Source organism: Lathyrus oleraceus, chromosome 3, assembly GCF_024323335.1.
Source record: "Lathyrus oleraceus cultivar Zhongwan6 chromosome 3, CAAS_Psat_ZW6_1.0, whole genome shotgun sequence".
NCBI lineage: Eukaryota > Viridiplantae > Streptophyta > Magnoliopsida > Fabales > Fabaceae > Lathyrus > Lathyrus oleraceus.
Window position 1 is genome coordinate 24,210,793 of NC_066581.1, and position 22,514 is coordinate 24,233,306.

Genomic DNA, 22,514 nt, shown 5'->3' on the forward strand with positions numbered 1-22,514 from the left:
AAAAAGTAAATATCGTATTTAAAAAATAATAATAATAATTCATAATTACAGGTTTGATTTCATTGAAATAATTAGATTTTTTATAAGCAAAACTCAGTTTAGAGATTTAATAACAATTTAGGGATAAGTTTAAGGATTTTTTTTTAATTTAAAAATTGAAAATAACAAAATGATTAGGTTACTTCTACAATACAAATGCTTAAAGAGAAAACAAAAACATGAATAGATCATGCAAAATAATTTTTAAACTAATAGCTTTTTTTTACTCATTTTATTATTTTATTTTATTGGAATTTTGGAGACCAATCCAATACACTTCACTTGCAAGGTCCCTGAATAAAATCAGAGAAAAAAAATTAAATATAAACTTTATCTAAAGAGTACACCCTCCAGTTATAACAGTCAATAAAAAAACCTTTTAGATTCATATATATATATATATATATATATATATATATATATATATATATATATATATATATATATATATATATATATATATATATATATATATATATATATATATATATATATATATATATATATATATATATATATATATATATATATATATATATATATATATATATATATATATATATATATATATATATATATATATATATATATATATATATATATATATATATATATATATATATATATATATATATATATATATATATATATATATATATATATATATTATATATATATTATATAATAAATTAAAAAATTTATTATTTATAAGGATTTAATTGAAATACACTGATAGTGTAGAAAGATTTTACACTGTCAGTTAATCATAACCGTTAGATGATAAAACAAATTTGACTTTTATTTTAAAAATCTATAAAATAATACGAACGGGTGATGGTGATGAATCGTGTAAAATATTTTACACTGACAATGTATAGTAATTAGTCTCTATTTATAATTATGATTTTCAAAACTTAAGTTTCCATTAATAAATTAATCAGTAGGTCAACTCATACTCAAGTTTTTACCACTAAATCAAACACATTATAATTATAATATATTATATTTAAGTTGTTTGTTTACTAAATTAACTTTATTAAAATATTTTTAAATAGTTTTTTTATTAAACTAACTTTATTAAAATATTAAAAGTAATATATATGGAATACTAATCAAAGACACAATTAAAATTATAAAAAAAAATACATTAAAAAGTAAAAATGACTTATGAAACAAATTTAAAAATGAGTAATATTTTACTGTGAGTGCGACAAATCTTTATAAAGAAGCAGAACAATAGGTCGGTTCAAAAGTTGAAAACGACGAGTGGTTTCTTGTTGTCTAGATATGGCGGCTAATGTGGCATGGTCGGCGCCGCGGGACCTTATTTATGCCATGTGCTATGGAAGTACTATTTTTATGATAAAATAGAATATTTAGAGAGATTTATTTGATATTTTTCAATAGCTTCCAGATTAATCAATAAACATAAGAAATCTAAACAATGGAATATTTTAGTCAAATAAAAAATACAAGATGACTGTGAGAAGTGAGGAATAATATATGCAAAATAAAAGAAGAGAAATAGAAGAGAGGGTGTTGTGTTCTTACTCTTTAAAGGTCATGTTTTAAAAACTTCATTTCCCATTAAAACTATGTTATTTTCTTATTCTAAATTAGGTAATTAATCACTATCAAAAAAAACTTTGGTAATTAATCATGACTAAATTGATTATTTAATATTAATTCCTTTAAGTAGCATTAGACATTAGGCATTTCGCCCAACCGTCTTCATAAAAAAACCCAAATAACATTCTCTTTTTTAGCATGCGATTTAAACAAAGTTAGGAAGAACACATGCGATTTAAACAAAGTTAGGAAGAACACATGCACCACCAACTAAACACTATCCATAGAACAAAATCACAGAACATCGTAGAACAAGTGAACAATAGTACTACTACATAGAAGACCATGAAAAGTGTGTTTGGCATTTCCAAATGACTGCCAAAAGAAACAGAACACGGGTGCCAGAAGAAAAAATCACACTTTTATATATAAATCAGAAACAAAACATGTGCGCAATGTCTAATAGTTGTTAAATCATTACACTAGGCCTATATGTTCGGTCTGGCGGTGGTTTGAATGCTGCTGCGTTTAGTGAGAAGCTTGAATGACTAGCTTCAGCAAATCATGGTCAAAAGAGCATTGGGACGCAATAAAGTAAATCAGGACGCAGAACCAAACAGGCTATAAAGTTGTTACCAACATTCAACATTTCAATAATGGCAGCTTTAGTTCTACTGCCTCGTCATTAGTACCCATAGTTTGCACCATAAACTGAGCCATAGCCTCCAGCATGTCCTGGATTGGAAGGTGGAGACGCATATACAGAACCATGAGCAGGGTAAGAGTTGTATCCTTGATCTGCAGCAGGGCCGCCTGTCTGTTGCTGCGCTGGTGCGGCAGCTGCAGCTTCAGCCATAAAATTCTGCACCGAACATTCAGTATTAGTACATTGCTAGATTACAAGGCAAATAATTGATGTTTAGTTAAACAGTTCTAACATCCAAAACATGCATCCAAGTCATTATCCAGTGAGATATCACCATATGGCAACAAAATTAATAGTCTGTAGTACAACTTCCAAGTCATTTTGCTACACTATATATTTATAACAGTGACAATGGTTCATAAGGATAATTTTGTAAAATTACAACAATATTTTTTATTCATTTACAGCTTCTTCCTAGTCTGGGGAAAAACTTAGGACGGTACTAATATAGGAGCGGAGTGAGTAAATCCAAGACCAAGATTCAAGATCGGGGGATTACCTGTATCAATTGCTGTGCTGTTTGAACTTGGGAAGCAGTACCACTGATTTCAACTGTCATCTCCCCAGGAACTCCTCTTGTTTCTTGTATGGTAACAGTGGCCCCGCTGGCTCTTCTGATATAGCTTATATTTGTTCCAGCCGTCCCAATAACAGCATCAGCATATGATAGAGGAATTTGCATTTGCTGTGTTATCTGTGTCACAATAGCAAGACAAATTTTATTGATAAAAATATAAGATTATAATAGGAGCAAGAACTTAAGCCAGTCAAGACACATGCCCATATCCAAACTCCCATTTTGAAGCCTAACTTAAATTATGTCACCCATTACACCAATCACATCTAATTTCAATAACTGAAGATGACATTTGCATGGTATTTAGAGATGTTTTGTTTAGCTTTAATATTTCAGTTTAACATCCAAGTGTGCAAGCTAACATCATCTTTTTATGTCTTAAATCTAAAAGGAAAGTGGAAAGCAACAGCAAATGTCAATCAATATTGGTAAATTCCACAACTAGCCTTTACCACAGCTATAGCACAAAATTCAAGATGTTCTTTTGGGAATTACTAGGAAACAAATAGTATGAAATAAGAACAAGTACCTGTGTGACCATGGATGGTGCGGACTGGGTATTGGAAGATGTGTGAACACCTATTGAAGCATCTCTTCCATATGCGGATATACCATGATGGGGCTGTTTGTCCAATGGAAGCGGCATTTCAGCTGGTGGATAGTAATTATCAACTTGTCGCGGAGGTGGCATGAATTGAGTGGCTCCAAAACCAGGACCTCCCCCAGCATTTGGTGGGAAGCCCTGAGGTGGACCCCATGATTGGTGGGGTGGGGGCACTGGCATGTGCTCTACGTGATGGGTATTATTAGCCATTTGCATCTGGAGAAAGATCAAAATTAGTTGCATTTCTAGGTACACATAAGATAGATTCTTCACAAATGTAATCTGAATGCTTACATTCATTTCAAAAATTGGAATTATGCTTCGATCAACTAAAAATTTCTTAAGGTGGGATGCAATCATCTCTACTGCCTTGTGCACTCCAACGGGTTCCCCTACTACTTCAACCACCCTGTCATCTTGAAGGGCAAAAACAGGCAGGTCTTCTGCAGACAACAAAATAGAGGTGCAAGATGCTAAGCAACTAGAGAATGTCAAACAGTCCATCCAAGGACCAAAATGGAAAGATTGAAAAAAACTTAAAATTTCCATAAATTATTTATTTAAAAGCATAAATTACAGAAGATTACAAGTTATTGGGTCCATAATTCAATCATGCTACTCCCTGAAATTGTATCTTAGAAATAATTTCTAATAAAAACGATAGACAAGAAAGATTTCAGACAGACAAAGGTTAAAACTACTTAGATGAATTAGATTAGAATGTCAAAAATGAGAACATGACTATTTTCCTGGCAACTGAATTAATCAATGAACAATTTTCTAACTTATTTAAGTAGTACTAACTGATAGAAGTTAGTGATGCATATTTGTGTACCAAAAATTATAACGAAATAACAGACTGCTCATTAACATAAAAATGACAATCCACCAGCCAGATTTGAAAGTTTTTAAATGAAATATTAGAAGAAACCTGCTCCAAGAACTCTAACTATACAATTTGATGCTTCTTGGATAGATTTTACAGTTCCTCCTTGCTTCCCAATTAAACTTCCAGCTTGTGAGGCTGGTACTAGTAGTTTTGTAGAAATCTTCACGGCCGCACCTGAAGGAGCATGAGAAACATCACTTTCTGACCCATCAATTAACCGCTTATGAGCCCTCAATAAGCCATCCACAGCAGGTGGAAGAGCAGAACCAGGCTCATCTTTAGCTGATACCATTACCTAATCAAAAAGAACAAATAACACTATCAGCTTACCTTTGCTCTCAACATTTCCTTCAATGTCTATATGTAACATGAAGACAGAATAGGGGGACAAACAACAAAAGTTATCATTAACCAGCAACAATAAGCCATGGGAGCACTAAATACCAATCACTTTACATGCTACCTACAATTTTAGGATCAGCAAGATGGCAGGCAATGCAAGCAAGCAATTTTGATTTTTAAAAATGTAACAATTAATTAGGAGATTCAGCAAAACAGCCAATACTCTTTCAACATATTTTCTTCCACAATTAATACCTATATTATCATTACCTGTCAGCAAAATTCCAGAAGGAATCCTTCACTGCCAGACAAGTTTTGTAACAGTCCTAAAGGTCGCATTATATTTAATAGGAACAACTCTTGCCACCTAATGAATCTACATTACTATTTAATCTAGCCTCGTCCAAATGCAATGTTTGATAAGTAAAATGTCAAACTACTTTTGGTTAAGTACCAAATGTGGCGGCATGTTGGTGTCCAAATAGATATAACTGAGGCGCAATTTAAATGAGATTTTAATAAGCATCTATTATCAAGAATAAAAAACATGGAGAGTTCTAAATTATAGTTTTGAATATTGTGTGTCGTAATTTTGAAGATTTAAAATGTATATCACCAAGGATGTATCTTCTAATTTTTTTATTGATTGAGTTTTGGTTCACTGTCCATTTGGTTGATTATAGGAATAGTATTCTCAGTATTTCCAACTGAAGAACTAGTGATAACATATAAATTAAAAGACATATTCCAGGTGTTAAAATTAAAATGAATTGATAGCCTTTGTTAATCTTCGAATCATTTTTTCTTTGATAACATGTATGATAAACAAAATACTTAAGTTTTTGTATTTATTGTTTTCAGTATTGTATTAGAGCTGGTAATAAACTTCTTTTCATAGCTAGGAATCTTTGGCAAGACATCAATCATCCAGGTTTTGAATTTACCAGCTGGAATGCAGAGCTTCGTGGTGTGTTGATATAAAATGACTAAATGTTAATACACTTTCAGCACTTTGCAATGCTCAATGCTGACCCTGCATCTGGAACTTTGGTTCTTCAATAATGGGGATCTAATTGATGATTGAGTCGTTGCCTTTAAAAATGGAATATTGAACCTGCAAAGATTCATTTTCTGTTAGAATTAAATTCATATTTTGTGGATTTTTTCCATCATTCTTTTTTGAATTTGTTTCATCTTCTTCATTTTAGTTATTGTGTTCATTGTATTACATGAATAAGGTTGCACTTTGTTCAGACTATAAACAGCTATATTTTTAATTTTTACAATTTTCTGCCGTAAGAAGAGGACATTGCAAATTAAAATTGCTTATGGAAAGACATCCAGAATCTATTCTTCATAACATCTTAGCCAGAGAAACACACACAATTACAATGGACAATTACTAAGAATTGCTCCATACACAAATTCCAGTTCCTCAAAAAGAATTAAAACTCTAATAGCTATCTTTAACTCACCCAATAAATCATAATTCTAATCTAAATATTTACAAGGACCCAAATTAAAATGGTAGATACCTAATACATACATAAACATTTGCCACATTTGTTCTTATCACAGAAATTGAGACACTGAACATCCACACACAGTTTTCACTTATTTATTAAACATGCACTCATCTAAGAAGAGTAGAAGCTATGAAGCACAGACTCTGACACGGACACCGCGACACGACACAGACAATCGATATTATAAAAAGATAGGACACGGACACCGCTATGTATATGATAATATTTGAGTTTCATTTATCTCTCTATCATTAAAAGAATTAAAAATACTTTAATCAAAATTAATATTTTTAATTCTTCATCGATATCATTGTTTCAAAAAATGTTTAACCCTTTGAGAAGTGTATGAGATTTGGCCAAAAAATGTATTAGGTGTATTGAAGCAAAAAGAAAAGCAATTTCTTTTTGAAAAACCTGTCTGAATTGTGTGACATGTGATCGTACGGGTGTCGGACACCGATTCAATAAGTGTCGAATCATGTAAAAAAACTATTTTTTTGGCAACACTTGTTTGACTTTTCCGACACTTGTCGGACTTTTTCGACACGTGTCGTACAGGTGTCATACAAATGTCAGACACATATCGGACACCGCGACACGCCTATGCCTAGAGGTGCCCGTGCTTCATAGAGTAGAAGTATGGATAAAAGATATAATTGTGCCATCATTGTAAGTAATGAGTAGAGTAATTACAGATCTCCATAAAAAAAATTATAGCATGAATATTATTCTACTACTCTAATCAATGATAAACTCAGGCACATTTTTAAAACTACAATCTAATCTAATGAATCCTTCAAAAAATAGTGGGGAAAAAAGGCACAACAAAAGGGCTTTTAATAAAACACATTTCAGATTAATGCTACCGAGATACAAAATGCAGCTAGCTAGTTAGCCATGAAGATAAATACATCATACAAGCCGAACAGAGAAAGTTACATTACAGGGCGATGTAATACTAAAGAGAATTATATAAAATACTCACAGCCCTTTCTGAAGTTCCGGGAGGACCGTCGAGAATCTTAACGCGAGCCCGTGTCTCCTCTACAATTTTCTTAATAAACTCTCCTTTCCGTCCAATTATACCCCCAACCTTTTGAGCAGGAACCAACATTCTGAACACACTCTCACCTGGCCACCCTGGCCATTTCTTCTCAGGCTCAACAATCGGCACATCAACCACCGTTTCATTTTGTTCAGTCTCAACTATTTCAGGTGCCTCAAATTCACCTGCGTTCTGATCAACTTCGGCCATAGAATTTTCACTGCAAAAACAAAATCATTCAAATTACATCGCAGGTTATCTAGAAGTAGAAGCAGCGATTGAAAAGAAAAGATATATTATACTAGATCTACATGGGATTCATCGAGGAAAAGCCACTGAACAACGAGAACTACTGAATCAGTAACTTTACAGTAGAATAAATACATGCATGTAGATAGATGGATGAAACGAACACGGTGAGTGTTGGTGGTGAAAGTTACCTTGATTGTAGATAGAGCTGCGAATCACGAGTTAAAATGATGGAATCTAGGGTTTTGGGTTGGGGAAACGGGAAAGAGAAAGAAAAAGGCAAGGGAGTGGAGTGGGAGTAATGAGAACTAAGCTAAGGATAATAGATGATTGTGTATGGGAAGTTATATCTATTTATTTTTTATTTCTAAGATTGCATTAGATAATATAATCTAAAAATCTAATGAGAAAATTGAACATAGAAGATTGTGTATGGGAAGTTATATCTATTTATTTTTTATTTCTAAGATTGCATTAGATAATATAATCTAAAAATCTAATGAGAAAATTGAACATAGAACTAAACCATGTTAAATATTCGGAAAAAAATAAATCGGTTTAATTTACTAAAAATTGAACGGAATCAAAATTATTAATTTGGTATATTGTTTCAAAATATTGAACAGTATGGAATTGTTAGAAGATAATTTTTTCCAAATCAAATTATTTGTTAAACTATTTTTTGATTTTTTTTAAAACCTGTTTTTATTATTTTTTATTTTCAGTTTTGGTTTGATTTACTTAGTATTTAATACGGTTTTTAAATTGTTTGTGCAACGTGGTTCATTTCACTAACCAAACATAACGGTTCAGCTATTTTAACCTCAGTTTGATTCAGTTTTGTTCGAATGGTTCAGTTCGGTTTATGATTGTTTTGAACAGTCCTAATCGAAACTGTAGGAGAAAAAATAAGGATGGTGGAAATTTTAAGAGATATTTTGTCGAAAACAAATTTTAAAATTTTAAACATTACTGGAATGTTTTTGTTAAAAAAGAGTTTAATTTAAAATTTGATTTCTATAATTTTTAAATTTTGTAGTTTGGTGCATAAATTTTTTAAAAATCTTTAATTTGAGTTGAAATGGAAAAGAAAAATATAAAGGCGGGTGAGACTCGATTGGAAGTAATGGAAATAAAATGAAAGATGATAAGTAATAGCATTGGAAGTCATATACGAACAATAATGATTATTACTCTGCTAAATCTCCGATCTTTGATGGAGAAAATATTGATTACTGGAATGATAGAATTGAAAGTTACTTCCTTGGATATGATGCAGATTTATGGGATATGGTGTTATATGGTTACACACTTCCTATAGATGATAGTGATACTACTCGGATTGAAAGAAACAAAATGAGCGATCAACAAAAGAAGGATCACAAGAATCATCATAGATCCAGAACTATATTGTTGAATGTGATTTCCTACTCTGAGTATGAAAAGATAACAAATAGAGACTCGGCTAAGTCTGTATTTGATTCTTTAAAAATGACTCATGAAGGAAATATGCAAGTTAAAGAGACAAAATTCTTGGCCTTAATCCAGAAATATGAATCCTTCAAAATGGAAGAGGATGAAATGGTTGAGAAAATATTCTCAAGATTTTAAACTCTTGTGGCTGGATTGAAAGCCTTAAACAAATGATATACCACTACATATCATGTAAATAAAATCATCAGAAGTCTACCTAAGAAGTGGAGATCAATGGTGATTGCACTAAAAGTGTCAAAAGATTTGAATAAGACTACTCCGGAGGAACTTATAAGTTCTCAGAGAAGTCATGAAATTGAACCGAATCGATCCAAAATTATTGGTTTGGTATACTATTTCAAAATGTTGAACCGTACTAAGTTGTTAGAAGACATTTTTTTTCTCAAATTGAACCATTTGCTAAAGAACCAAACCGTTAAACTATTTTTTGAATTTTTCTTTTTAAAATTAAAACTTGTTTTTATTATTTTTTATTTTCAATTTCGGTTCGGTTCGGTTTTGATTTCAGTTTGATTTACTTAACATATGGTTCGGTTTTATAAATGTTTATGCAATGTGGTTCGATTCACTGATCAAACATAATAGTTTGATTATTTTGACCTTAGTTCGGTTCGGTTCAGGTGGTTCAGTTTGGTTCATGTTTTTTTAACAACCCTAATCGAAAACGTACGAGAAAAAAATAAGGACGTTGAAATTTTTAAGACATGTTTTGTCAAAAATAGATTTTAAAATTTTAAACATTAATTAAATGTTTTTGTTAAAAAGAGTTTAATTTAAAAATTGATTTCTATAATTTTTAAATTTTATAGTTTGGTGTGTTCAATTTTGTAAAAATCTTTAATTTAACTTGAAATAGAAAAGAAATATATAAAGGCAAAGTGAGACTCGATTGGGAGTAATGAAAATGAAATGAAAGATGATAAATAATAACATTGGATAGTATTTAGGTAGGACAAGGATAAGGGATGTCTTTAGGTAAAACCATCTCTCACAAGTTCCATCAGCCTTCATAAATGAAAATCTTGTCAAGACGACTAACCACCCTCTTATTTGATTGAAATCAAGTGAACTTACGACTTAAGAGGGGGAGGTCTACAGGGTTCATTTTACTAGTGAATTTGTAAAAAGCATCATACGTGAAAAGTTTTCTTAATTGTACTTGTCAAAAAGTATAGAATGTATGGCACCCTATGCTGGTAGGGTGGCCAAAGGCCTTAGTAATTTTTTATGGGTTAGGTCTTGCTCAGGATGGTGACAAACCATGTTTGGTGATGTTTATGATGATGAGAGAGCAAGTTCATGTGAGTTGAAAAGTTATATAGCTTTAGGGGTATGTTGTGTGTATTACGATTTCTCTTTCTCCCAACCCTAAGGTTGAAGTATTTATTATTAGAATTATGTAATGAATTTTTTTTGAAAGAAAAAAGGATATGAAGTTATGTTGATGAAACTTCTGATGAGCCCACGGGTAAAAAATATGAAGCAACATATGGAAAAAAAAAGTTGAAAACACGGGATGTTTATAATTCGAAGATCCTCACTTGGATTAATAATCTTGTTTGTTAGTAAATAGATATGCAACTAGCAAAATATGATATTGCTAAGGAGGTTTGAAATCATTTGAAATGTTTGTTTAATCAGTCTAATTTTATAAAATGATACTAGTTGGAGAGTAACATTAAGGGTCTATTTGGATAATTTAAAGGATAATTCAAAGCTAATAGAGCTAACTGGAACGAAACATGATAGAATAGAGCGGAATGAAACAGAACACAACATAAACTTTATTCCACGGTTTGGTTATTTTAGACGGAACATGACTAATATCTCATTTTATTGTTTGAAAATTGGATGGAGCATAAAGAATTATAATTTTTTATTCCATTTTTACTCTTTACTTTTAAATTATTAATATGGTTAATGAAAGATAAATTTTGGACGACAAATTTATAATTATGTTACTAATTTATTCTTTTTCATTAGATACACCCTAAGTGGAATAAAAAATGAGGTAAAAAAGTGGTATTAGACGGGGTGAGTTCCATCACATTCCATTCATTTTTTATAAAACCAAACAGTGGAACATGACAATATTCCATTCCATTTCATGCCTTTCCATCAATCAAATAGACCCTAAGGCTCTTAAGGAAAACAGTATGAACATTCAATATTTTTATTTGGCCATGACTGATTTATGGGATCAATTGGCTATTAAGCAATCAATGAAATTAAAAATTGTCAAAAGCATACATCGAGCAAAGAGAAAAGCAGTGTCTCATTCAACTTCGAATAACCCTTCAAGATGACTTTGAGAGTCTTCGTGGAAGCATTATATATCATATTCCTTTTCTCAATGTTAATCCAGTTGTTAATGAGTCATTGGCAGAAGGAATTAGACTTAAGACTCACTCTAATATGATTCCAAATAAATGAATTCTCTACACTCCTCCATTTGTTTTTGCTCCTCTTATTCACAAAGAAAATATCAAGGTAGAATTTGACTTGGTATTGATGAATGTGCTTTTTGTAAGAAGAAAGGTCATTGGAAATCTCAATGTTCTGAATTATTGAGATAAAATAAGAAGAATTTCAAAAGTCTATAATCCAATGTTTCTAATACTGCTCCTACTCCCTTGGTTTTGGTTATGATTATGATTATGTATGTTCATCTAAGCTCACTTCTCAAATATTTGATATTGCAGAGCAGATTCAAAAGATTCTTGTCACTCAGCTATGTGTCATGTGTGCGTCCTCTATTAAAGGGTAAAATTCTTCTAGTATATCATGCATATCTCCTTCCATATAGATTCTTGATTTTAGAGCATCACATTGTAACAACCCAATTTTAGTATTTAATTATTATATTATTATTACTATATTTTATATATTTATTTGGAGTGGTAATTAACTAATTAGTTGTTAGGTAGCATAATAATCGATTATATTAATTAATCTGAACACACTCTCACCTGGCCACCCTGGCCATTTCTTCTCAGGCTCAACAATCGACACATCAACCACCGTTTCATTTTGTTCAGTCTCAACTATTTCAGGTGCCTCAAATTCACCTGCGTTCTGATCAACTTCGGCCATAGAATTTTCACTGCAAAAACAAAATCATTCAAATTACATCGCAGGTTATCTAGAAGTAGAAGCAGCGATTGAAAAGAAAAGAGATATTATATTAGATCTACATAGGATTCATCGAGGAAAAGCCACTGAACAACGAGAACTACTGAATCAGTAACTTTACAGTAGAATAAATACATGCATGTAGATAGATGGATGAAACGAACACGGTGAGTGTTGGTGGTGAAAGTCACCTTGATTGTAGATAGAGCTGCGAATCACGAGTTAAAATGATGAAATCTAGGGTTTTGGGGTGGGGAAACGGGAAAGAGAAAGAAAAAGGCAAGGGAGTGGAGTGGGAGTAATGAGAACTAAGCTAAGGATAATAGATGATTGTGTATGGGAAGTTATATCTATTTATTTTTTATTTCTAAGATTGCATTAGATAATATAATCTAAAAATCTAATGAGAAAATTGAACATAGAACTAAACCATGTTAAATATTCGAAAAAAACTAAATCGTTTTAATTTATTAAAAATTGAACGGAATCAAAATTATTAATTTGGTATATTGTTTCAAAATATTGAACAGTATGGAATTGTTAGAAGATAATTTTTTCCAAATCAAATCATTTGTTAAACTATTTTTTGATTTTTTTTAAAACCTATTTTTATTATTTTTTATTTTCAGTTTCGGTTTGATTTACTTAGTATATAATACGGTTTTTAAATTGTTTGTCAACGTGGTTCATTTCACTAACCAAACGTAACGGTTCGGCTATTTTAACCTCAGTTTGATTCAGTTTTGTTCGAACGGTTCAGTTCGGTTTATGATTGTTTTAAAAGTCCTAATCGAAATTGTAGGAGAAAAATAAGGATGGTGGAAATTTTAAGAGATATTTTGTCGAAAACAAATTTTAAAAATTTAAACATTACTTGAATGTTTTTGTTAAAAAAGAGTTTAATTTAAAATTTGATATCTATAATTTTTAAATTTTGTAGTTTGGTGCATAAATTTTTTAAAAATCTTTAATTTGAGTTGAAATGGAAAAGAAAACTATAAAGGCGGGTGAGACTCGATTGGAAGTAATGAAAATAAAATGAAAGATGATAATTAATAGCATTGGAAGTCATATACGAACAATGATGATTATTACTCTGCTAAACCTCTGATCTTTGATGGAGAAAATATTGATTACTGGAATGATAGAATTGAAAGTTGCTTCCTTGGATATGATGCAGATTTATGGGATATGGTGTTATATGGTTACACACTTCCTATAGATGATAGTGATACTACTCGGATTGAAAGAAACAAAATGAGCGATCAACAAAAGAAGGATCACAAGAATCATCATAGATCCAGAACTATGTTGTTGAATGTGATTTCCTATTCTGAATCCTTCAAAATGGAAGAGGATGAAATGGTTGAGAAAATATTCTCAAGATTTTAAACTCTTGTGGTTGGATTGAAAGCCTTAAACAAATGATATACCACTACAGATTGTAGCGGGGTATTCGTTACCTTTAGATTTATTGACTAAATCAAAAGTAAACATACAATTCGAGTCGCCACCGCACTTTTATTTATCCAAAGGAAAGGTTAAAAAGCGAACAAAAACCAAGTAAGAAGTTTTATCAAATCAAAAACTAATAAAAATGTCAGAGATCTAGGTAATGGGGTTGGTTATGAAATAGGAAGGTTTTAAGCACCCAAAACATCCTTAGTACTCTAAGGGAGCCCTTTTTGCAAATGTGTGTTGTAGGTTGGTATTTGTGAAAATATTTGTGCAAACAAGATTGGAGGGATGAGAAGAGAATAAATTATATTTACAAATTTGTTGTTTGAATGGATGAACCCATTGCCTACGTATCATCACAAAGGTAGGATCAAAACCTCGTAGTTCGGGGTAGAAATCACAAAAATTGATGAATTGATTTGATCAAAAGCCTTAAGGTCTTTTGTTATCAAAGGGAGAAAACTCAACCTAAACCAACAATGCACCATGTGAGGAGAGCTTCAACATACTAGTGAGGGGTTAACCCTATAATAAGTATGGAAGACTTATAGTCCAATCACTAAGGATAAGGTGAGATTTACATCAACCACTATGATAACTCAAACCTATGACTAATGTTTATGAAAAAAGTTTTAACAAAGGTGGCCATTGGAGCCACAAAAACAACTTGAAGTGAGTTGTATTTATAAGTTAAGGGTATTTACAAAAATGAAGTCAAAGTATGGTTAAAATTTATTCACAATGAGTATTAATGAAAAGAGTTTGAAAAATCAAAGGCATAAGGCCTAGGTTTCTAGTTTGAAAAACAATGTCAAAGTTTGCACAAAGTTTGGCTTGGGTTAGAGTGAGGAGAAGAAGATAAGGGCTAGTCCTAAAGCATACAAAGATAAGATAAGAGATAAAATCCTTGGAGTTCCTTTTCTTGAAATCATAGAGATGATTCAAGATGCTCGTTTCCTTTGGACTTATCAAGAAACAAGCAATCAAAACAAATATACATTCAAGCTCCTAGGATCTCCATTTGGCTTGTCTCTCATAACTTGGCTACTCATGAAAATGGTCCTTCTTACTATCTCAAGATGGAATCCTTATCACACAAGAGCAAACATCAAAAAATTTACAACACGATAAGAGGAATGGACAAAGAATGAGTTTAGATTAGGGGGTCCTTTGAAGTCAACTCTTAGATTGTAGCATTCTAAAGGCATGAAGCCTAGTTGCTCTCCAACAAGTTTAGCCTTCTAAAGGCATGAGGCCTAGTTGCTCTTGAACTCCTTTAAGCATAGGTAAGGTCCTAATTCTAAGTCTTTTCTCCTTTTTGCATTGGGTTCACACAAACAAAGACAAAACAAACACAAAGCAACAATATATTTATATACAATAATGAGCTCAAGTGAGCAAAAGGAAAATGGCATAAACATAAAATATGTGCTCAAGTGAGCAAAGTAAAAAGCAATATGAATAAATGAGCAAGAAATAAAGTGCATCAAAGTAAATTGCAAGAAATTAAATGCTCAAATTAGAGTTAGTAGTTATTGGTTATGTTAGTTTGTCATAAGACAATTTAGCGCTATGTTAAGCAATCGTAAGTGGACTAATATAGTAGTCACACCTATCTGAGGTCGGTCAATAAAACTATAGGCAAATAAACACAAGTTAGAGATCATGACTAGTAAGTCAAGCTCCTACAACTTGTCATGCCAAAAGAAAAGAGGAAGACCTTGTATGGACTTTAGGTTTTTTGCTTGACCAAGAAGCAACCTATCTTGGACACAAAGCAACTCACTTGATCATGGATCAAGTTGAGTTTGATTTGGATCAAAGAAGGTTAAGCCTCTCATATGTCAAGACTAACCATAAGACATTAACTCAATGGCCAAAAATAAAAAGAAATGAAGATGAAAATGAAAATGAAATGGAAAGATAATTCAAATGTCAAACATAATTGGTCAAAAGTGAATCAGATCATCATCAACCAATGTAAAACAGAAGAGAAATGAAGATTAGAAGCCAACAAGTCAAACATATTTTTTTGGTATTTTTGAAATTAAAATAAATGCAAAATTAAAATGGACAAAATTAGGTAAAACCTCAAATTCAATTCAAATCGACTTCAACAAGTCCAATTAAATTCTCATAGGTCTAACATGGTCAAACAAGGTTTGACAAATTTTCTCATCAATTTGTTAAAACAGAAACTATTTAAAATTAATTAAAAACAATGAAAAATAACACAAATGAATTAAAATCTCAAATAAATCTCAAATCAATTTAGAAATTGATGAGATTATTTTTCATAGACTTATCATGACCCATATATGTTAAGAAAATATTTTTGGAATTTTCAGATATCAAAAAGTATTTAAAATGAATTAAAAACTATTAAAAACAAAATAATTCACAAAAAATATTAAATGAAGTCACAAAAATAATTAAAAATCAGAATATGAAACTAGATTTTTCAAGAAAAATTTTGGTGTTGGTCTCATATTTTTGTGACTTCAAATAAAATATTTATGAATTTTTGAAAATAAAAGGAATAAAAGAAATTAAAACAGAAAATAGAAAATAGCAAAAATCAGTGCCCATTGGATCCGTCTCATTAATTGATGTGGCATCATCACACGGTCCAGAAGCGCTGATGCACCATATGCCTTGGTCAAGCGCGTAACATGTGGAATTAAAACAAGTCAAATGAATCAATGGCCACGACTATAACATTTGAAAGAGATCCAAGGGATCTGAAGCATCCACGTGGGGATGGTGGTGGAAACCACCATCTTCTCCGGCCAGAGAACAAACTCCGACCACCACGCGCAGGGTTTTCAACCTTAATGAAAATGAAAAACAATGGTACCAAAATGAAGTCGGGGTGATGTACATCACCCATGTAACCTTGGATCTTCCTCAATGTTTCTATTTAAAGAGAAACAAGAGCTTGAAGATCATGGTGTTTGATTTGAAATGTCTCAATTCATGAAATTAAGACCACCATTGGCCTGCCTCTTGCTCGAGGACTTCAGAAAACAGTTCAAACTCAAGCAATTCACATTGTATAGCAAGATCCAGATCAAAACAGTTGAGTGATATACCTCTGAAATGCAGCTTTGAACAACACGATCCCTTCAAGCTTTTGATCCCAATTTGATCTGGAGATGTAATGAGGATGCAAGGCTAAGGAATTAAGACTTGAAGATCAACTAATGATATTGAAATTCAAGCTTGAATTTGAAAAATGAAAACTTAAATTCCTTTGAGTGTGATTGGGTTTTCACTTCGGCAGCGCTTCAGATCACCTTGAGGTTCGTTTTTGAATGAGCAAGCACATGTATTTATAGCTGAGCTTGATGCAAGGAGGTGTAATGCTTGTGTGCATGAATTTTGGATCCTCCCTGCATGGGCCTGTACAGGCGCATGTGAGGCCCAAAACTGAATGGAATTATAAGCTGAGATCATTTTGAAGTGAAATGGACGTGCACAAGGCCTGGTATTTGCTTGCACATCAAGTTACAAAGTGAATTGCATAATTGATCATAAACATTAAGCCCTTCAAAAATCACACATGGAAAATCCAAACATGGTCATGTGAGTAATGGTTGGAAAGCTCTTGACATAAGGAATAAAAGCTAAGTTGGGAAAAAATCCATTTGGAGTTTGGATAATTATGAAAGCTGGCTTTGAAGTTTGAGGTACAAAACATGTCTAGGTTTCCTTTGAAAATATTTACCAAAAGTGATCAACTTCAAGCCCTTATTGTTCAATAATTCAAGCCTCAAATTGAATAAACTTCATCATAAAAGTTGTATATCTTTTAAATATGATCAATTTGGACTTAAATTTTGCATCATTTAGATTTTTAATGAGAAAGTTATGGGCACTTGAAGTTAGCCATTTTTCAAATTCAATGGTTTTGGTCCAAAGTGACCTATAATATTTTGTATTATCACATGTGCTTATTTTAGGATTATTAAATTTTGTCCAACATAAAATTTGAATTAGACATCTTAATATTTCCAATTCAATTGGTCTCATCTCAAAATCATAAAAAATAAGGAAGTTAGGTCCTTGGGAAGTTGACCTAAAATTAGGGTTTCAGTCAAAATGATCTATAATGTTTTGAAATGAATGATGACCTTCCAAGTTTCAAATAGATTTTTGATGAACATTAAAGTTGTTCATATGGTTCTTAAGAACATTTTTTCTCTTGGGGTCATCTTCATTTGACAAACATATCAAAAGTCGTGTCTCAGTGGATCTCAGTTTGGTCAGATGACTTGACTGGTCAACTTCTTAAGGCCACACTTCAAATCTTGATGAATGAATGATTGAGGATACTCACATATTCTCATTTATGCATAAAAATAATTAATGAAAGAACTTACCTTGATTTAATTTGATCATAGGTTGAGGTTGCTTCATGAGCAAGGCACAGTCAAAGCATAGTTGAATTAGGGTTTCCTGGGGAAACAACCCTCAAGCCCTTTGGGTTATCTTGATCAAATTGGCAAATTGAGATACTTGGGAGGCATATATTATGATTAGGAACTTTGTGGACCATTTTCATGCTTGTTCTCATCTTCATCTAGCCACTTCATTGAGCATAAGAGTCTCCTAGGAGCATGGGATCTCATGGTTACTTGAACTTCAAAACAAAAAGAGTTAGTGACATATTTTTGTGCTTTTGGTTAGCTAAACAAATGAGAAAAGCAATAATATACAATACAAGCATGCTTGGTGGTCTCAGACTAACTCACACAAGTCCCAAACCTAGGGTTAAGGAGCCACACATGCTATGATCCTTGAGGCAAATGCATTGAGCAATGATATGATGCCATGAGGGATATTAGGGTCAAAATTAAGGTCTTACACAGATCATGTAAAGAAAATCATCAGAAGTCTACCTAAGAAATGAAGATCAATGGTTATTGCACTAAAAGTGTCAAAAGATTTGAATAAGACTACTCTGGAGGAACATATAAGTTCTCAGAGAATTCATGAAATTGAACCGAATCGATCCAAAGTTATTGGTTTGGTATACTATTTCAAAATGTTGAACCGTACTAAGTTGTTAGAAGACATTTTTTCTCAAATTGAACCATTTGTTAAAGAACCAAATCGTTAAACTATTTTTTGAATTTTTCTTTTTAAAATTAAAACTTGTTTTTATTATTTTTCATTTTCAATTTCGGTTCGGTTCGGTTTTGATTTCAGTTTGATTTACTTAACATATGGTTTGGTTTTATACATGTTTATGCAATGTGGTTCAATTCACTAATCAAACATAATAGTTTGATTATTTTTAACTTAGTTTGGTTCGGTTCAGGTGGTTCAGTTTGATTCATGTTTTTTTAACAACCCTAATCGAAAACGTACGAGAAAAAAAATAAGGACATTGAAAATTTTAAGACATGTTTTGTCAAAAATAGGTTTTAAAATTTTAAACATTAATTAAATGTGTTTGTTAAAAAGAGTTTGATTTAAAAATTGATTTCTATAATTTTTAAATTTTAGTTTGGTGTGTCGATTTTGTAAAAATCTTTAATTTAACTCGAAATAGAAAAGAAATATATAAAGGCAAAGTGAGACTCGATTGGGAGTAATGAAAATGAAATGAAAGATGATAAATAATAGCATTGGATTGTATTTAGGTAGGACAAGGATAAGGGATGTCTTTAGGTAAAACCATCTCTCACAAGTTCCATCAGCCTTTATAAATGAAAATCTTGTCAAGATGACTAACCACCCTCTTATTTGATTGAAATCAAGTGAACTTACGACTTAAGAGGGGGAGGTCTACATGGTTCATTTTACTAGTGAATTTGTCAAAAGCATCATACGTGAAAAGTTTTCTTAATTGTACTTGTCAAAAAGTATAGAATGTATGGCACCCTATGCTGGTAGGATGGCCAAAGACCTTAGTAATTTTTTATGGGTTAGGTCTTGCTCAGGATGGTGACAAACCATGTTTGGTGATGTTTATGATGATGGGAGAGCAAGCTCACGTGAGTTGAGAAGTTATATAGCTTTAGGGGTATGTTGTGTGTATTACGATTTCTCTTTCTCCCAACCCTAAGGTTGAAGTATTTATAGAGGCCTGTGAGTTTAGGATTTAGGGAACTCCTTAGAAGCGGTAAACGCTCCCTCTTGACGGGGGGAGTTGTTGACCAACTATTTCCTAGGGAGTCATGGGCATTCTCTCATGCAGTTATAGGTTGGATAAACATTTTTATTCACTTTTTCCCCTTGGTCGGGCCCCGTGTCATGTGAAGGTTACCCTCTGGGTGACACGTCATATGGTGAGCACCCGTGAAGGACATGTGTCACCCTATTTGGGAGCCCTTACAAATATATCACTAGACAGTTTCTCAAGCACAATGGCTTGTAAATCTGGTGGGTTTTAAGCCTCTAGTTTCATTCGGTTGGACTATGTGGTCAGGGGAGAGTCCCCTAGTTAGTGGGGAGTCCTTTTGTTGGAGGCGTGTGTAAGACCCCAATTTTGACCCTAATATCTCTCATGTCATCTCATCATATGCATTGACATTGGGATCACACCTTGGTATCCTCCTTACCCCTTATTCATTGGGTTTACATTGGGACAGATCACCAAACACATTTGATTGTATCATACTTCATTTTTCTTTGTTTACTAACCAAAATACCAAAAATATGTCAATGTATAGTTTGTTGCTTTTGTAGGTAGTGTACATGCTCACCTATGCTATATCAAGTTCATATCTAGGGTTCAAGACCCTCAATGCAAGGAGATCAATCAAGAAAATGTTTATATTGGCTCTAAGTATCATGTATGGATCCCCATGATCTTCACATGATATTTTGATCAAGAAATCATTAAGAGTTTGGAGTTTGTTTGCCTTGGAAACCCTAATTCATCTGGGTATCTTATGTGACTTCTTCAACAAGTTTCTTCACCAATTGATCAAATATTTCAAGGGATACTTCACATTACATCATACTGTGCATATATGATCCTCCATGAGTCCCAAAAGTCAAGAGAATATCAAGCTAGCAAGTTGGTTCGTGGTGGTTGACCAAAGAAAGTCAACTGGTCAAAACTGGGGTTCCTTAGACACTATATAAAAATGATTCCAAGATAAAAGTTACTTTAAATGACATTACAAACAACTTTCATGTTGAGGTCAATATCTATGTTTGCTTGGAAAGTCTTTTTTTTGAAAGATTATAGGTCATTTTGTCTAAACCCTAGTTTGGATGTCAACTTCCCAAGACCATAACTTGCTCAATATTTATGATATTAAAGCCATTAAAATTTCATGACCAAATTCACGATGTCTACTTCAAATTTTATATTTAGAGGAAGTTCATGTGGAGACATGACTTCTCAGATATTTTGATGACGACAAACCTTGCTTCATAGCTAAAGTCGGATTAACAAAAAGATTGATCAAGGTTTAAAGCTCGTGTATGGAGTTTCCAGCAAATGATCAAGTCTTGGTGAATCACATGAAGATTCGACTTTCATATGGATTAAGGTAACACTTGAACTCTAGATAGTTATACAAGTGTTTATAACATGTTGCATTCATATCATAATCATTAAAAATAGTTGTATGCATCAAACAAACCACCACACTTCATTTTTTAAGTTATTTTTCAAAACTGTGTCAGAGTAACCGGTTATCAGTTTTAGAGTAACCGATTACTTTGTGTAATTTTCAAACATTTTTGTAACGTTGGAACCATGTAACCGGTTATCCAATTTAAGGTAACCGATTACCTCAAGCAAATTTCAAATTATTTTGTAACGTTGAATGCATGTAACCGGTTACCCTATTTAAGGTAACCGATTACCACTGATCCAGAATGAAAAATATTTGCATCTTTTCATGAAAACTCTTATGGTCTCTTCATCGTGAAACATGGCAACTTTTGGATTATTGCATTCATCTGAGGAGGTGTTTTAGACATTATAAAAACATCATTTTTCAGTTTTCAAAATCACCTCCTTGCAAAAATTTAAATCATTTATACACATTCTCTCAATCTTTCTAAGTGTTCATCCATATTTTTTTAAGAGTGAAACTTTGCATAAACCTTCATTTTCCAGCATCATAGTTTCATTCCAATTCAAGAACACTTGTATAATTACTATGAGATTTGAGTGTTACAAAGGAGAAGATCAATTATTTAATTGATATACTTCAATTTTCATCTATCTCATCTTATACAAATTATTCATAATTATATTCTTTGATTACAACTTATTCTTAGGATTGTTAAGGATAAGTTTGTAAGGTATTATCCTTGTTATCCGGTGTGTGGATACAAGAGGTCCATTTGTGAGAAATTGAGTCTCGATTGGACTTTAAACATTGTAAATCCAAGAGGATTGTTCTTGGTGTGTTAGAATAGATAGAAAGACCTTAAGGTGTCTTGTCTAGGAATCTAACATTTTAGTGAAATTCTCTTTCGTGTTGAAAGGGGAGTGGAGTACTCTCAATCTGTAAGGGGAACCACTATACATCGCTGTGTCATTTACTTTCCGCACTTTACCTCTTTTCATCACTTAAGCATTTCAGAAAGTAAAAGTCATGAACCATCAAAAATCCGTAAAATACTCTAAGTGCCTCATTCACCCCCTCTAAGGCACTCCTTAAACTTACAATTGGTATCAGAGCAGGTTATAGGTAACTTGTTCCTAAAAGATCCACATAGCTTCCGCAAGCACGAAGCCGGTTTTTAAAGAAGGTGGAAGTAGTAACAAACCACCACTATTCTCTGCAGAATATTTTGATTTTTGGAAGATCCGTATGAAGGCACATCTAGAAGCCTAAGGAGAAGGCATATGGGAAGCCGTTGAAAATGGCCCACAGAATCCTACGAGTGTGATCAATGGCGTTGGTAC

The 22,514-nt window shown here is 32.3% G+C and overlaps 1 protein-coding gene across 3 annotated transcripts; it reads right to left on the bottom strand.

The window, feature by feature from the left end:
- Positions 1-1,867: 1,867 nt before the first annotated feature.
- On the bottom strand, positions 1,868-12,495 carry LOC127132222 (flowering locus K homology domain). Of its 3 annotated transcripts, none has more exons than XM_051061128.1 (7): positions 12,364-12,495; positions 7,238-7,517; positions 4,427-4,679; positions 3,790-3,938; positions 3,421-3,711; positions 2,814-3,008; positions 1,868-2,470 (listed from the first exon to the last, which is right to left on the bottom strand). In XM_051061128.1, the coding sequence occupies exons 2-7, from the start codon at positions 7,505-7,507 to the stop codon at positions 2,294-2,296; spliced, it is 1,335 nt and encodes a 444-aa protein (XP_050917085.1). In that variant the 5' UTR covers positions 7,508-7,517; positions 12,364-12,495; the 3' UTR covers positions 1,868-2,293. The 3 variants fall into 3 exon arrangements, with proteins under 3 accessions (XP_050917085.1, XP_050917084.1, XP_050917086.1); XM_051061127.1 differs by lacking the exon at positions 12,364-12,495 and adding an exon at positions 7,738-7,906; XM_051061129.1 differs by lacking the exon at positions 12,364-12,495 and adding an exon at positions 5,671-5,840 and having other exon boundaries at positions 7,238-7,460.
- Positions 12,496-22,514: the final 10,019 nt, after the last annotated feature.

Excerpts from the sequence above, each read along its gene's own strand:
- LOC127132222 (XM_051061128.1), bottom strand. The coding sequence starts at position 7,507 with ATGGCCGAAGTTGATCAGAACGCAGGTGAATTTGAGGCACCTGAAATA. Across the intron at positions 3,939-4,426 it reads AGTTAGAGTTCTTGGAGCAG|AAGACCTGCCTGTTTTTGCC; the intron begins GTTTCTTCTAAT and ends TGTTGTCTGCAG. Across the intron at positions 2,471-2,813 it reads CAGCACAGCAATTGATACAG|AATTTTATGGCTGAAGCTGC; the intron begins GTAATCCCCCGA and ends TGTTCGGTGCAG.